This window comes from Oxyura jamaicensis, chromosome 3, assembly GCF_011077185.1.
Source record: "Oxyura jamaicensis isolate SHBP4307 breed ruddy duck chromosome 3, BPBGC_Ojam_1.0, whole genome shotgun sequence".
NCBI lineage: Eukaryota > Metazoa > Chordata > Aves > Anseriformes > Anatidae > Oxyura > Oxyura jamaicensis.
Genome location: NC_048895.1, coordinates 71,975,884 through 71,993,116, shown reverse-complemented (window position 1 = coordinate 71,993,116; position 17,233 = coordinate 71,975,884). Strand labels below are relative to the sequence as shown.

At 46.2% G+C, this 17,233-nt stretch overlaps 1 protein-coding gene across 2 annotated transcripts in view; it reads left to right on the top strand.

Annotated features, from left to right (window-relative positions):
• Positions 1-6,567: 6,567 nt before the first annotated feature.
• SOBP (sine oculis binding protein homolog) overlaps positions 6,568-17,233 on the top strand; it is a 109,725-nt gene continuing 99,059 nt past the window's right edge. Inside the window, exons 1-2 of one of the 2 annotated variants that reach the window (XM_035321342.1) lie at positions 6,568-6,955; positions 15,697-15,835. In XM_035321342.1, coding sequence (XP_035177233.1) covers positions 6,860-6,955; positions 15,697-15,835 — 235 coding nt within the window. In that variant the 5' untranslated portion in view covers positions 6,568-6,859. The remainder of the gene's footprint in view (positions 6,956-15,696; positions 15,836-17,233) is intronic. The other variant, XM_035321341.1, reaches the window with a different exon arrangement.

The following is a 17,233-nucleotide window of genomic DNA, read 5'->3' as shown; positions in this document are numbered from 1 at the left end:
CGCTTGTCATGTAGGATTCTGGAGAGATGCTGGCAGGAAAGCAAGCATTGCAGCAGAAGAGTAATTGTCAAATAATGACATGTCAAAGCCCAACTTTACCCAGGTCTAAATCATTTAGTATATGTCACTATAGATACCTTGACATGTTTCTTTGGGTCCAGGAAAGAAATGAATAACCTCCTGTATAGTGTATATGCAATGCAGGGGGTAATTTGGACAAAATGATGTAATGTTTTTGAAAGCATGACAAGAAAATTAAGGATGAAGAAACTCCAGAATGACTTTTATGAATGAAAAGAACCTGTAATTGTTTTCCATCCCTTGACAGATGTTACTTAAACTGACATACTATATCATGCAACAAAGCTCACAGGGGAAATACAGGATTATGAGAAAATGTATAAACCACTATTTTTTATTGTAAAAAATTCTTTTATTCTTCACAGAAAGACAAAGAGAGGAGGAATTCCTTTTAGGAAGAACTTGATGTAGATTACTGTAATAACATTTTCAGGAGTGTATGAGCACAATTGTTCTATTAACACAAAATGAAGTTAAAAAGAGGGGAGAACTTCCCGTTGTATCCCAATCCCACACAACCTTTCCCCACCTCCTCCCAGCACTGTAGTGTCTGAGAGACTTACCCGTTTATTAAAGTGAAATCAAGAAAACTCTCTCCTGCCTTCTTCTGCGTGGAGAAGTAAAAGAATGAGAAGGGGCGGAATTGGCTGTTGTCAAGGAATGACAGGTGAAGAAAAGAGTTTGCCTTGCCTGTAAATATTCTGTTCACCTCAGAGGGAACTTTACAGCTGTGGGCCACCTGCAGAGAGCCCACGTCTCCACCTCTCACCAGTTTTGCTTCTGAGTTTGACAGTTCCCTGGTTTCAAGGGGTGTGAGGAACATGGAAGGGAGGTATAGGGAGCAGGAAGGTCTCTCGGGTACCCCAGACCTTCCCCAGCACTGGAAGCCAGCATTTTGTGTTTCAGCCACAAGGAAATCAGAAGCTCTAGGGAAAGGAGAGCAGGGTATATGCTCCTACCAACCTGTCTCCAGAGCAAGCAGACCACTGTGTCGAACCAAATGAAACTTCCCCAAAGACTCACAAGCTTCATGTAGAGGTACAGTCCTTAAGAGTAATGAAGTCTAGAGGTTGCAAATGCATAGTTTATCATCACCGAGATCAAGTCTGGTATGACGTGTGCCTGTACCCGATCCTTGGCAGTATATTAAACACGAAACCATCACAGCAGAAATTACTGAATAACCATAGAGGATAGATAGGGCGTAGCAGCAGACACGGTAAGTTTTCCCCAAAGTCAATACTGGTGTCCAGGGCATGTTTTTCTAATTTGATTTTACATGCAGTGCTAATACCTTTTTAAAGGTTTAATCTTGGCTGATTTTTAATGATGTGGGTGTTCTCTGATGCTGAGGAAGGAAAAGACATCCCCTTGCTTACTTTTGCTGTAGGAGACACTAGAAATTAAACAAAGAGAAAAGAGAGGCATTTTAACAGAAGACTCAGAAGTATTTAATTTCTTCCTGTTTATCAATAATTTCTTTCCATTCATTGAATTACTCAAAGTTTCAGGCAAGAAGAGGGATCATTAATAGCAGTAAGTTAAATATAGTTTTTCTGCATTTGCCAGAACTTTAAAAGACATTAGCAGGATTAGGGCTCTATCTTGCCATTAATCTGCACCGATTGACACTGATACCCTGGAGCAAGAGAAAAATTCTGAAATATTCATCAATATTAAAATACCTCCAAACATTTCCAGACCTTCACATTTGGAAAGCCGCCACTACTCCCATTTCAACTGCCGTGCCATGTCGGCTTCGGAGAAGCTATGGATCGACATTTTGCAGAACAGCCTGTAATCGTCTAAGGAAACTCTGGATTGAGATTAGTATCCATAGCAGACAGGAATCTACAGACACTACTGTGTGTGAGTAATGCTGTGGGCACTCGTCCCAGCTCAGGAATGAATGGAATGCGCCCTTCTGAAAGGTATGGGTGAAATAACATCACTGAGGTGGGAGCGGGCTCTGATGGTGCTGGAGCAAGGGAGAAGTTCTAATGGGTGTCTTCCACCTGCATGAAAACGGCTGGCTGTGCTGAAAAAGAGAAACAAGAAAGAGAGAAGAGAAGAGAGGAGAAGAGAGGAGAAGAGAAGGGAAGGGAAGGGAAGGGAAGGGAAGGGAAGGGAAGGGAAGGGAAGGGAAGGGAAGGGAAGGGAAGAGAAGAGAAGAGAAGGGAAGAGAAGAGAAGAGAAGAGAAGAGAAGAGAAGAGAAGAGAAGAGAAGAGAAGAGAAGAGAAGAGAAGAGAAGAGAAGAGAAGAGAAGAGAAGAGAAGAGAAGAGAAGAGAAGAGATCAGGAGCAGACATTTTAATTATTTAGTGTATTTATATGCCATTTCCGATGGCATATGTAATCCACCACCTTCTGACAAAAAGTCAGAAGAAAGTTTCCACTCCAGGTCACATGAAAAAAATCAGCCTAGTGGTACTTTTCTGTGGACAGGCAGGGCAAATGCCTTTGTTTAATGAAACACCTCAGCAAACCGAGCCCCATGATTTCAATTGCTCTTCCTTAGGGCTTCACCTCAGGCACAGGTGAGACGAGCACAGCTCAGGCTGGGCCCAACCACCACCAGAAAGCACCCAGATGAAGTGACGATGACAGCCAAAGTGGCAGCGGGGCTGTGTGGCTGGCCACGGGCTGCCCCTGGGCTCCCACATGGGCTTTCATGGGCTCCCACAGGCTTTCCACTTCCAGCCACTGCCCCGCTTGCTGGGTACTGGCCAGAAAGTCAGGCCTGCTTATATGAGTCGTCTGCCCTGGTAGGTAGTAATGGGACGAAATGTCTTCTCCAAAAAGCCCTTTTCAAAGGATGCCCTTGAAAGCATATAAATACTAATAAATAGGAACATAAATAATGTGATATAAATTGAACCTGGGGTGAGTTATTTCAGGCAACCTGTTTGCACCTGTCATTTTATGAACAGCATTTGTTTTCCAGAAATCCCAGTTACTGTGCTTGCAAAAATTTAAGTGCAAATCTAGAGCTGGAAAGGGAAAGCCTCAATAGAACAAAACCACCAAGCCTGGCAGACCGCTGCCATGCGTAAAACACTTGCTCCAGTGACAGAAGAAAAACCTGGGGTTCTTGCTGGGACTCAGATGCAGCAGGGACCTGAACCTCAGCCTTGCAGGTGACTTACTGACCACCAAAATGCAGATCACAAGGCTTTTTTGTTGTTGTTGTTGTTGTTGTTCCCTGTTCCCAACTTCAAAGGTATCTGATGATACAGTGAGAAACTATTGCACTGTGATTAGCACTCATCATGGGAAGCCTGACGTGAAGTTCCCAGTCCCTTCCAAGAGGAGTTGCAGTAAGGAGTATTTACTTAGTCACCCTTTTTTCCCCTCACTTTGAACAACCTCAGTTATGCTTTGAATTGGAATGGAAATGTGTTTGGAAAATCTTGCATTTTTTAAGAAAATGGAATTCTTGCTTTTCCAATCCACACTATGATTTAAAGATTTTAGACTTGATTTAAAATCCCCTTGAAAATTTTACCAGGAGCCTGGCCTCATCAAGTTCAGGGGCAAAACTTTCACTGATTTCCATAGGGTTGGGATTTCTTCCTCGTTTGATAACTGCTTACTGATACCATGTAGCCCTGTATCTCTGCCTGGTAGATCAAATGTGAGCTGTGGAACTGATCCAGCCAGCCACCCTTATTCACCTCTTTAAGAAATGTTTTCCAGAATCCATATTGAGTAGTGCCGAACCAGGTTTCTTTATCAAAAATACAGGTTTTCACAGGAGAAATATGTGCTGTCACAGTTCAGTAAATGTATTTAATGCTAGGGTCTCTGTAATGTAAATACCAGATTTATTTTCTCATAACTTTTCAGAGATGTTCAGATCAATGACATTGTATGACTGACAAATTTATGGCTTCCCTCGATGATGATATTCTGCTTCCTCCTAGAAGTTCATGAGCTACCATTAAAACCTGAAAGCGTTCCTTTTCATTAGTCTTTCTCTCCCCATTAACAAGTGGAATAATTAGACGATTTCCGAAACTTATTTCAGTACCTACGATGTGTGTCAGATAATGTCTGAGCATTCAAAGTGCACGAACGGCTGTCTTGACAGCTGATGGCCCTCCATATGCTGTCACTGGAAGAACGACTTCCCCAGAATATGCAATATGACCAATATGCAATATGCAAAGGTAATAACAGCTCTAGAAAATTAGGAGTCGTGACAGTTGCAGAAATAATCGGCTGTCAGATGAAGAGATATTATTATTTGGACCCAGAGAGGCAGAACTTTTGTATCCATCCAAAGCCTATAGCAGATACCAAGAAAAACAGGATGTGCTCAGAGACCGTGGCTTTCGGCCAGGGGTTGATGAGGTACTGGGGGACTGTGGGCTGTTCTTAAGGAGCCTGCCAAAAGTAGCTGAGAAAAGTGAGCCTATTGTCAGGAGGCATAAATTCATATCTCCACTCAAAAGCCTTTGGAGTGTGTGACCGGAAGAAAAATCTGGAAGCCCCTGGTTTTGGTGATTGAGAAGCGAGGATCAGAGTTCAGAATCGGTGGCAAGGGGTGTGAGAGGTGATCAGTTTACAACTGCCAGTCATTAGTCAGGAAAGTGAATGATGGATTTGATCCTAAGGATGTTCATTTTGGCCTACTCACTGTAACCTGCCAAAGACCATTCGCACATTTGGGCTTGCAGTGACCAAGTCCCTTCTAACACGACAGGAAGCTGGGAGTTCAGGGTTAATCTTTTTGTCAGATTATCAGCCCAGTCTGTTAAATTTATGCAGTGAAACAGCGCTTTATTGCAATATCTATAGCAAGTGTTGCAAAAAGTAGTCTATTATGTGTTTTCAGATGTTTTATTTATGCATATTCAGATGTTTCATTTATGTGTTTTCAGATGTTTCGCTAAACAATAACCATTGTTACTGCAATATGGTTATTCAGTTTAGCAGAAGGTCCAAGATTTTCATTAAAACTGTGTTATCAGTTCTCTACAGAGAGACCAGTGATGTGTCCCTAGAACAAGAAATTCTTTTGCCTTCTTCATTAGCGACTTTGTGTATCAGCAAGGCGGTGGTGATGCAGAGCAGAAGAGTTTTCTGAGGCTGGCTTTCTTGCCGAAGCTGGAGGTTTCACAAAGCTCCGATGCTGCATGGGGTTATGTTTATAAGCAACTTCCCCTCACGCTGCATGTCTCATCCCTGCCATGTGAGAGAATACATGGGGATCCTGGGAATATCTCTTGCGCTCGACGAGATCTCAGCTGTACCGATTCATTTGCAATAGAATAATGCAAACGAAGAATAAAGATGAGGTTGTGGCGCAGTGGGAGGAAGCTTCCTGACTAATCACCATACGTTGGAAGTTACCTGTGGGGCCAGTTACAAGCGAGTTTCCAAAAGTTTCAGAACTCCTTGTATTTCAAAATGTGGCAGGCAAGAGAAGACAGACCTTGGTCTCTTCTCATGAGTACTGTTGGTGGGTCTGAGGCCGGACCTTGGGCTCCTGGGATGTACAGAACTCCCTGCAGCGTGGCCCTCTGAGGGCCCCCAGAGGCCCAGCTTTTCTGCAAAACCAAAGGCTCAGACCTGTTTTTCCCAGCTCCTGCCTGATGCTTTTGGGCTGCGAGGGGAGCAGCAGCACCTCTGCTTTGCAGCGGCCGGGGCCTTACCACTTCGGATGCATGCCAGGACGGCCCAGGTCTGCTTGATGCCTCGCCCTTCACTGCTCTAACAGCTGTGCAAAATCCCAGTTTCCTCCAGTTTCCACTGCCTGCGGGGCAAACGTGCTCCCTGCCTTTCATCCCTCTGCCACCTGAGGCAAGCAGAGCAAGCGAGGTGCATCCCAGTCGCGATAGGAGCCAAGGAGTTCTGCCCAACTTCTGGCACCCAAGAAATGCTGGCAGTTTCTGCTTCAGGAAGGCACAGCGCAGACGAGACACTGCAGAATGAACTTATCTTTGACAGGCGAGACAGGGATTTTGTGGCCAGCCTGCCCGTGCCCTCACAGAGCTCATTTTCTCCATCTTCCAACAGCGTTGCCTTAATTTTTCAAGCCGTGGCGCACCCGTAAGGAGCCCCTCACTACACTCCCCCCTTCAGGACCACGGTGCTGGCTCAGGGGCTCTCTCAGCCTCCTGCCCTCGCCTCCCTTCCCTGCCACGGGGGGCCACCTCCACACGGGGGTCCTCCCCCCCTTCCCTTCCCCTCCCCAGTCCCCTCACTCTCCCCTCTCCCATGGCGGGCAGCGGCGGCCCATTCGGTGCCGGCAAGCCCCGCCCGCCGCCGCCGGGCCGAGGCCGGCCTCCCTCCCCTCCTTCCCTCTATCCCTCCCTCCCTCCTTTTCCCTTCCCTTCCCCTCCTTCCCTCCCCTTCCCCTCCTCCCCTCCCCGCGGCCGCCCCCTCCGCGGCAGCCCGCCAGCAGCGCCACAAGCAGGCGCGGGGCCGGCTCGCTCCGCGCTGCCTCCCGTGCCCGCCCCGCGCTCTCGCCGCGCCGCTCCCATGCAGGCCGGCGGCGAGGCAGAAGATGGCTGACTCGCCGGGCCACCCGCCGCCCGGACCGCCCGCGACCCCCGCCCGCCCGCCGCCACCGCCGCGCTCCCCCCGGGCCCTCCGCGGCGCCGCCGCCTCCTCCTCCTCCTCCTCCTCCTCCTCCTCCTCCTGCTGCTGCCACCACTGAGAGCCGCCCCCCCTCCCTTTTCCCCTTTACACCCCCCCCCCACCCCAAAGCCCCTCCCGGCCCCCCCAGAGCACCAGCAGCCATTTCATCTCCACCACCAAGTAGGCGCAAAAAATGGCAGAAATGGAGAAAGAAGGGAGACCTCCCGAAAATAAAAGGAGCAGGAAGCCGGCGCACCCGGTCAAGCGGGAGATCAACGAGGAGATGAAGGTAAGGTGACCGGGATGGGGAAGGGAAAGGGGGTGTCCCCCCCCGGCACCCCCCACCTCTCCTCTCCGCCGTGCATGGAAATGAAATAAGAAAGGATCTCTTGTCATTTTTTTTTTTTTGTAGGATGCACTGAATGTGTCTCAACTCCGCCTCCTGGGCTGAAAACAGAGACGAATTCACAGGCTGCAAATCCTGTTCATTGACCAGCTTTGATTTATTTATTTTTTTTTAAAAAAACTCTCCCTCGTTGGGCTTTTAAGCTCCTTGGGTGCCAGTCATCAGCCCTTTTTTTTCCTCCCCCCCCTCCATAACCATCCCCTCAGGTAGCGGGGGAAGCCCTAAAGTTAGGAAGGAAAGGGCCCCTCTTTTAAACCCCGCATTTCTCCCCTTTTTCGGTAGCCAGCTGCAACTGTGTAATGAAATTGTCAAAGTGAAACGCTGCGGGCTGAGCCGCGCATCTTCCGTGCACTTGAGCCCGGAGACCCCTTCCCTCTCCTCCTGCCTCCTCCCCACCCGGCGGAGGGGAGCTGGAAGGTGGCTGGCCTAGGGTCTTGTTTTTGGAAGCCCATTTGTGGCTCTCAGGGCTGTCCTGTTCCTAAGGAAGCAGTGCCAGCCCAGCTGTGCTCAGAGGTAGCGCTTGAGGCGGCCGCTCCAGATGTTAGGATGGCTGTGATTGCACGAAAACACATTTCGGGGTTTCTTTTACCAGGAGGTTGCTGCTCCAGGCTTGACCGGTCCTATTTTTATTTATTTATTTATTTTTGCGCCTGTTTTTCCATGCCTCTTCCACCTCTGTTTGTTTTACGTCTCTGATTCCCCAAAGTTGGGAAAGGTGTATTGCGAGACTTCAGCCGAACTTGTTGTTTAATGCGCGTGTAACGTGGTTAAAGCAGTGTTAGTCTGGCTGTGGGATAAGGCTGCTGTCATTTAATCTGAATATGTCATTTATTAAAAGACTGATCGTAAGTGGAGGTCTGCCCGGAAAATGTCACACGTTCGCATAGTATGTATACTATATAGGCGAGTATATAAATATGCATGATGTCTAGTGAAAATATCTTTGCTTTCCGGAGCGCCGATCTCCCCCTGTAAAATTAAGCAGGAATGCACGATCCCCTCCCCTTCCCCTCCTCTGCACACCAGTGGACTCGGAGCTGTGTCCTTTGCTGCTGGAGGCAGGCAGCCTTGCTCCTGCTGCCCGTGAGCACGGTGCTGTGCACACGCGGGCTGGAAATGTGGACGGGAGCAGGAGCGGTGCTGCGAACAAAACAAGGCACCGCTGCCCTGCGTGGCCGTGGCAGCTCTTTGGAAACAAACTGGGCGAGTTTCGAGCCCTGAGGAGCGTTGTTATGCTTTGCGAGATGTATGGCACATCCTATTTGGGGGCTCTGTGCGGGCGCCGGGGAGTGAGAGTCGGTGCTGTTGTGGTCCTGCATGGTTGTGAGGGCTGCGGAGGGCTGCAGCACGGGGCACTGGCCCCTCAGAACATGGCTTAATGCGATCTATACGGATTGCAGCTTTTAAGTTTCATAGGTTCTAGAATTACAAATTAGCTAATTTTAATCAAAACATGTGAAATGTTATCCTGGCTGGATATAAAGGCTGACTGTGCTGGATCCTCTGGGTTTGTTTTGTTTACTTTGGCTGCAGGCACACTCAGCGGTTTGGGAGATAGTTGTTCTTCTACAGTATAACAGATGTTTGTCTGAAAGGGTGAGGAAGAAACAAAAACAACATTGTGTGAAGGAGAAAAATTACACAATTTTAAACTAATGCTTTGGTATTAAGCACTGGCATTAGCCTTCGTGTAGAGAATTTCTCTTTTTTAATCATTGGTAGCTGCTTAAGGCTACAGACCTCAAGATTTCAACCGCGTTAGTAATTAAAGGCAGATAGAAACAGTCTTTTGAACCAGTCGGGTCTCTGGTGGAGGGCGAGACAGCCGATGGCAGACCCCCCTGCAAAACGCAGGCCACCTTACAGTGTAAATGCTGCTATTATGCTATTATGCTGGGAGACGGCATTTTTAGTAGGACACTTGGCTGCTCTAATCCTAGAAGGAAAGGGAGGTGAGGGGGACAGGCGTTTGGATTTCTGGCTCATCGAGAAAGTTAAAAATCCTGCACTTTCTATTTCCTGATGAGTTAAGATGTCTGGTTGTTCTTCGTAAACCCGAGGAATACAATAATGTAACAAATTGGTTGCATTGTGCAAAATGTGTGCAGCAAAATGACACGGGGAACACAATGTGCCCTTGTGTAGGTTCGTATCTGTAATGTTCAAACAGCCTGGCTGTTTCCCTTCATCTGAACTGCTTTCATCTGGACCAGTGTAAAATAAGCTCTGGTAAGTAATCACGGCAGAGCAGAAAGAAAGGAATGTATACAGCAATAGACAGCCTAAGCTGTAAAAACTGTAACCTGAGTATCAGCAGCAGATCAGATATCAAGGCTTTAAGGTAGGGGAAATGAAAGAGATGAAGGGGAGGAAAAGACGAGAGAGGGAATGGAAAAGTCAGGCTGGAAAGTGAAGGAGAAGTAGGAGGGCCCCCTCAGGGAAATTTGGCTCAGGGATTAGGGAATTTTATCATGGTGTACAGTGACCTACTCAGGTTTCAGCCCACGTTGGATCAAATTGCCTCCCTTTGCTAGCAGAAAGAAAAAGGGCTGGTGTAGATGTGATTTTTTTTTTCTTCGGGTAATAAAAAGGCCATTGGTACAAGTGTCTATTTTAAGTACAGCAAATGCAAGGCGCTATGAATGAGCAATAAAATTACCTCATCATGGAGACTTCCTTCAAGATTTGCTGTTCGATATAGTCGGATATTTACTCAAGAAGGATCGCACAACCCAACTGCTCACGCGTGGTGTATGCCAGCAGTGGTGCCACCGCTCGCTTTGAATGCGGCCGGGTGTTCACGGTGCTTGCTGCTGCCTTGTGCCAGAGATTGAGTTACATTTTTGTTATCACTACCCTAATGTACATGATGGTTATAAGAAATTTTAATTTGATACATTGTTGTGTGCGAAAAGTACATGACTCTGCACAGTTTTATGGTATTGCGTTTCAATGAAAAATATATTTGGGGGAACTGGTTTTCTTTGTGACCTTCAGTCACAGCCTTTCTTTTTTTCTAATATATTTTTTATTTCGTCCCCATTCCTTCTTAGGATTATGCTTTCCATTCCCCCTGCCCAGAGGTAGCCTTGCTCATCCCACACTTTGGAAGGAGAGCAGAGTTGCTCTGAAATTCGGTTGTGTCGTTCCTCACGTGCTGGTGAATACCAGGACGCCCAATAGACCCAAAGCCAGCAGAATCGGGGAAGCTGGCCCTATTTCAAAACTAGGATTTTTTTTTTATGGTTTGATTGATGAAAGCTCTGGTGGAGGCTTTCACATCCCTCCCTGAACCTATTCCCGTTTTTCACCCTGCTGTCAGGCAGCAGTGCTGCTCGAGGGCAGCGGCCGGGTGCGCTGAAATCCCATGAAATGCGCTGGGGTCGACTGGAGATGTCGCAGCAAGTGGGCTGGACTGGAAGTTCCCCTGAACAAACAAGACAGTGCCTCCACATGTTCAGAGTCTCTGTCAGCTGAAAAGCTGTAATTTCACAGGGCTGCTCCGTGCGCCCAAGGAGTTTACCATCTATAAATATTCTCAATAACGAATTCGGATCTAAAATTGGGCTCCATTCCTGATGCCTAGAGCTTAAGGCAGCCCCATCTGTTACAGTTTAATAGTAAACTCATCAGAAGATATTTCAGTTTAGCGTTCTAATATTCCCTGTTTGGCGTTTAAAAGCACTACCGTCAGGATTAGGAAAGTGGTGGAACAGGCACAGCCGCGCCGCGCTCGCAGCGAGCCAGATAGCTGCGGACGCTAAAGAGATTTCAAGGAAACTCCTCCCTTCTCTCCTGAAAAGCAAAAAAACGGGCTCGCGAAAGTGGAAAAGCAGACAGACTTTATCGGCCGTGCTGTTTTGGGATACCGAGGTGGGTTTTTCTGCTGAGCCTGCGTGGAGGTGGCTCTGTGGGGTGGCTGTGGAGGGGAGATGCGCTGCTGGCATGGGGAGCCTGGCCTACCTGTGAGGGCTTCCCCACCTGCCTGCCTGGCAGGACACAGGGAATTAAAACACCCCCAAAATTGTCTTGCTGGTAGCACAGAGGTCCAACCATACTGTTCAACATGGTGCCGACATAAACACGCAAGGCTGGCAAAAAAAATACCACAGAATCGAGTTTGCCTCGTGAGCGCAGGCACATTTTTGTTTCCTCCGTGCAGTGAAAGCGAAGAGCGAATCTGTGGGGCTCCACACCTGGCGGGTTGTGCGTGCAGGGAAATGGAAGGGAGCCACCGCGCTTCCTCCGAAATCTGAAATAAACATTCGGCAGTAAAACCTAGAAGAAAATGAGTCTGACAGACTCGTTCCTCTGCGCGCTTCCTGCCTCCGTGTTTGCCAGGCCTGGGTCTGTGAGGCCAGGCCTTGCCCCCTGTGGATAGGGTTCGTGGAGAAGGAAAGGCAAGAGCTGCGGGATGGAAAGAGAAGCACGGTTTAGCTTCAGAGCATATTAATTAGTGAAAATTTGGGAAAATGATGCATTGCGACGTAAAAAAAATCAAGCCATAGGTGTACTGTTACGATGAAACGAATGCTAAAGCGGAAATGAGTGTGATTATAGTTTTACTGCCTCACATATAAGTCTGCCTCGCGAAGGAGAGAAACCACAGCCTGGCAAGTCAAAGCACTCTTCTTCATCTTTCCTGTGAATAGGAAGCAAATTCAAGTCAAAATAACAAGTATAATGGTTGGTTAGCTAGCCTGGCTCTTCCAAAGGGGAGGGCATTTCTGCAAGTACAAGAATGGAGAGCTCATACAGTTAAAACATGCAAATTACACATTGTCCCGCAGGAGGGATAAGTGGTTTGGGACCTGGTAGGGGGCAGAAATCGCTGTCGGTGAGGAAAGGGGCTTGGCGTGTGACCTCCTGGCAGGGTATTGTGAGGCTCAGTGCTGTCGTTTCGCTGGGAAACCTGTGAATCTGGGCTCCTGGGTTCCAGCTGAACAGTGTGATGGCTGAGCGGGGATTTGGGGATGATAGACGAAGTTTTCCCTGGTGTACTGCTTGTTTGTGGCGTTTTGTCCTTCTGGCAGGGCTGTCTAGTTGTGTCGGCAGCATCTGTCCTGCAGGTACTCTGCGTTCCTTCTGGGGAGTAGGTCTGAGAGCAGGCATGGGCTAGCTTGGTGCCTTTGCTGTCCTGGTCCTGCAGAAGCTTGGAATTGCAGCTCCAGGCACATCCTCCATCCTGTCACCCACGCTTGTCTTCACATCTTGTTCGGCCTGGGCTTTGGCAAGTCCATCGTCTCTCACTTGAGCTGGTTCCTCTCTAGCATGCTTCGTCACTGCTTCTTTCAACTCTCCTGCTCCACTGTCATGTCCCACGTTCTTGCTTTTCTTAAGCACCTTGGTTACAATCATCACCCTTCCTTTCACCAAGCCTTTGAAGCTTGTACATCTTTCAGTGAGCTTCAGCTCTGCAGGTGCAGGTTGTGTGTTGATCGTCTTGCTTCCTTTCCTTCACTTCACCGACAACTGAGCTTCCCCCCAGCCCCTGCATTCACACAGAGAAAAATTGCCTCACCTCATTATTTGTATTTTGATTATTGCCGCCACACTGGTCTTTACACATCCCCTCTCGTTATCGTATCTTGAATCCACTTAGGCTGGGCCTATCATTGATACGGGAAGAAGGGAGAAAGCATGGAAACAGTGAAATGATGTTGGTCAGCTTCAGGGCAGGAGCGTCAATGGGCATTTGACCTGTGTGACCATCATCTAGATGTCAGACATCACTGTGGATGGGTATTGTAATCAGGAGTCTGAGGGAAGGTGATATTCTAGCGATGTGGATGCTCATTTATGCATTGGAGTCAGTGTGGAAACAAACAAACAAACAAAACCACATTTCTCAGCTTTGACCATCAGCTTGTTAAGGATGCGATCATCTTCTTGGTTCAGTATGTACAGAGTGCTCTGTAATGGAGCCCCGGTGTTAGCCACTGACAGAACAGTATTAAGAGTGGTAACCATCATTGTGATAGGTAAGACAAGCTATGAAGGAGAATGTCTTAACATTTTTTTTTTTAATTCAAGCATCCTTGTGGAGAAATCATCATGTAAAAAAGATACTTACTATTGTTACCGCTGATATGTGACCTCATTATACTCTCATTGAAGTTAATAGCAAAGACCCTGCTAATCTCTTTATTTTGTACGAGTCAAGTCTCTATTATGACTAATTTCAAAATCAAATGTGTTTTTTCTCATTATGACTGTTCATTTCTGTGCATCACTCAACATGAACAGTAAAATGAGGCTTGAAAGGTTCTAAAGCTTTGGGGCACTGCAAGCCCAACAATCATTGTGACGAGGCTCTGAAGAGGGACAGCAGCTTGTTGCAGGAAAGAATAAACATACACAGCCTTGCTTACATATTCCTTGACAAGTAATTAAAAATTACTCATTGCCTGAGTTGATCAACAGTGCAAATAAAACACAAAGCATCCACAGGAGGCAAATTTAGAGCTACTCAGTTAATTGGGCTGCATGGAGTCTAAGGCAGCCTTTTGTCAATTGGCCTCCACCTTGCTGGATTAATCTCCAGGGCTGCGTCTCCACAGCTGAAATGTGGCAGAGCAAGGGAAGGTGGTGGAGCTTTCCTTTGGGACTCCACGGATCCCCTCAGGTCATTCTGGGTGGCCAGGTTTCGCTTGCTGTCTCTGGGTCATTTCAGTGCTGGATTCCCGTGGGGTTATTGCATTTGGATTTTCAGCACTGAGAGAGGAGAAGCCTCCTCAAAAATTTAACAAGAAACCCTTTAGAAAAAAAAATAATGAATGTTTCTGGTGTTATTTAAAACACTCACAGACCAGCAGCATTTATGTGAGACTTTAAATATATATTTTAGAAATGGGGATAGGTATTAGCCGCGTAACACTGCAGCACACTCTTTGTTGCAAACTGCTGTGGTCTCGTAGCTCAGATGTAGCGGGGTGGTGTACTTGTAATGCTGAAACTGGGCACAGATGTGGAGTGGTGCAATATTTTCTGGCAATCTGGGGCTGCACAAAAGAGCCACAGAATCGAGCCTTCCAGCGGGAGGTCAAGTGAAAGGGGAAAAACCAGGGCAATCGATGCTCTGTGGGCTTCTTGTTTTGGTTTTCCTTTTCTCGGAATGCGTATTTGTAGCACAACAGCACAGGTGATACTCCTGGCAGAGTATAAGTGGCCTGTGTGTATTGCTTATAGCCGCTTTGCGGGGTGACAGGAACACCTATGCAATCCCCTGTGATGAACGAGCTGGCAGCAGCGCAGCTCGGATGGTGCAGGGCAGGGTGCCTGCTGCAGCTTGGGATTCGGAAGCAATTAGGATCTGATTAATTTTATTTATTTATTTAAATGACTCGAGGATCGCTGTGTTTCTATCATTAGGCTCGCTCCCACTCGAAGCCTAAGCTGGTGCGGTTGCTAGAGAAAATCTAGCGACCTGTGGATTTGGCACGCGGCATGTATTTTGGATGGGTGTCATGTTCTGCTTTTTTCTTTGCTGATAGCCAGGGTCACAGGAAGATTGCTAGTCAGGATCGCTATTTCAGATGTCAAGATTTTATGGTAAAACCAAGTTTGGAATTTGTTTTAAAGTAATAATAATAATAAAAACACAGAGAGACCAAACTGAAAGGCTTTGTTTGTGGCTCTTTCGTTTCATTTTCCAGTTGTCATGTTACTTTAAACTGACCTTTGCAGTGACAATAATTCATTAGCCAGTTTCCCCCAGGAGTTTCCTAAACCCATAAGCCGTGCCTCCATGGTACCATCCAGTTTCACAAAGCTTCATCGCCTGGCTGCAGGGTTCTTGATTTACTCCACTAAATCTCCTGGCCTGGTAATGAGCATTTTCCGCAGAAATATTTTTGACACATGACCTGGAGGACATGTTTTTTAGTGGAGTTTGAGAGTTATGACAGTCGTGTTCCATATTTTGCATTTCCACACAAAAAAAAATGTAAGCACGCTGCTGCTTGGAAATTGTTTTGAAAATAAATATGGCAAAACAGAAAAAGGGTTTTCTTAAACAAACGTAAGAGAATTTTATGTGAAACACTATGGTAAAATGTCTTCATGGTAAAGAGTTTTTAAGTGCCTTTATTATGCAGGGGTTTATAACTCTGAGGAAGAATGTCTTCACTGTGATTTTATTTCATTTGGTTCATGTGCATCTCCAGGAGCTGTAATTGTGTCGGTGACCTACTCCAGCTGAAAAGGCTGTAGCACAGTAAGATGAACTGCTGCCTGAAAAAATCTTAGTTTTCTGTTACTCATATCTTATATTTCTGCTGCAGTCTTAAATATTTTATGGTAACACAGACACATTTTTGTGACGAATGTATGGTAAAACATTTCTGACATTGAATGCCAGAACAGAAAGGCATAAATAACTCTCCTTTTCATTTTCTTTAAATTACAGATGTATGAGTCTTTGTCATAATTACATGTGCCAGTCTGAGATTTAAACGCATTACACTTTATACACTTGACTTGTGAAATGCACATTAGTCTTTGAGGAGGTGGGACAAACCTGACACTTCCTCGTGTAGCAAAGATACCGTTCGATTTATGTAGTCCTCCCTTCATTCCAGATGGTTATTGATTACATAAATAAGTAGGTAATTTTTCTCTTCCAGAACTTCGCAGAAAACACTATGAATGAGCTCCTTGGCTGGTATGGTTATGATAAGGTTGAACTGAAAGATGGAGAAGATATTGAATTCAGGAACTACTCGGCAGATGGGGAAAGCCGCCAGCACATTTCTGTTCTCAAAGGTAATGAGATTTAATGTTTCTGTGTCCACGCAAAAAAGGATTAATACCTCAACCTGTCTGAAGTGGCGGGGCCTAGGAAGCATGTTCTGCTGCTTGCTTTGTGGTCGATTTAAATAAAAATACCTGAGAGTGCCTCCTAGTAAGAGGAAGCCAATAGGGTACAGGGAAAATCACTTAACAAAATTGCTGTTGGTAGGCACTTAGTAACACGTCTTCGCAAATAATACCTTTTGTGAGTCAGCTGAAAGTCAAGTTCCTACGGTACCATTAAACTACTCGCCACTGGAAAAAGAGAGTTTTCTTAGCAGTGTGGATTTAAGGAAACCCTTTTGCTTTCAAAACAAAGGCTTTTGCTCAAGGCTTTCTAAAATCCCAAAAGGTTTCGAGCTGGGATATTCACAACTCATGCAAGAAACATCCTGAACATTCATAAAAGGCTCCTCGGCGATATTTGTAATATGCCGTGTTCTGCAAGTACTTTACAAGTTCTCAAGGGGTGGAGTTTTTTTGGGATACCGCTGGATCTTCACACGATGTGATACAAAATTGCTCACCGTGCAAATGATGGGATTCAGCCTTTTTTTGAGCAGTTCACTTGCTGCCTTCTGACTCCTCAGCCCCAGCAGGTAGGTAGGGGCTTGTGGTCAGAGGGAAAAGGAGCGTAGGACGTTTCTGGATCTTGCCTTTCCCAACAAGGGTTTCTCAGAGATGGGGTATAGAGAGAAAACTGCAGAAGCTTTTAGGCTCTCAGGGTACCACTTGCACTGCACTTGCAGCCAGCAGTGTTCGGGCTTGCTTTCTGGTGGCAAGCAGCAGCATTGTACTCTTGAGTGTTGCAATGAAGACTGATACCAGAGAGACCAGCTCTGAAGAAGAAATGGCTAGAAAAAAGGTGGAAAAATTAGAGGTAAGGTGAACCAATCTAACTGTGTTAAAAATGAATGTTTGCATCTTGTTAGCTGTGTAGTAGTGAGATTGGTGATCAATATTTGTATTTCACTGAAAAAACAGGATCATTAAGCCACCTTTGAAGAAACTTATTTCTGTGTAGTAATGGGATTCATTTATTTATGCTTTCCTAAATAGATCTTCTATTGAATGCTTTGTGGCTCCAGTCTATGCCTAATGAAATCTGTGACGTACTTTTTTTTTCTATAGGCACATGATACAAATCATATGTTTTACATACCAAACAAAGATGTCAAATACCTGTGCCAGGTGGAGATTTTTGATGTATGCAGTCTGTGGGAGAGAAAAAAGTATGTTTCTTTTTCTGAGTGGTGGGAGGAGAGAGAATAATAACAGTTAAGTCCTGCCCCATAGCTACCTGAGGTGCATTAGAGAAGTTCCTACAAATACAAATCCAGAAGTGCTTTGGGATTAAAGAATTAGAATCAT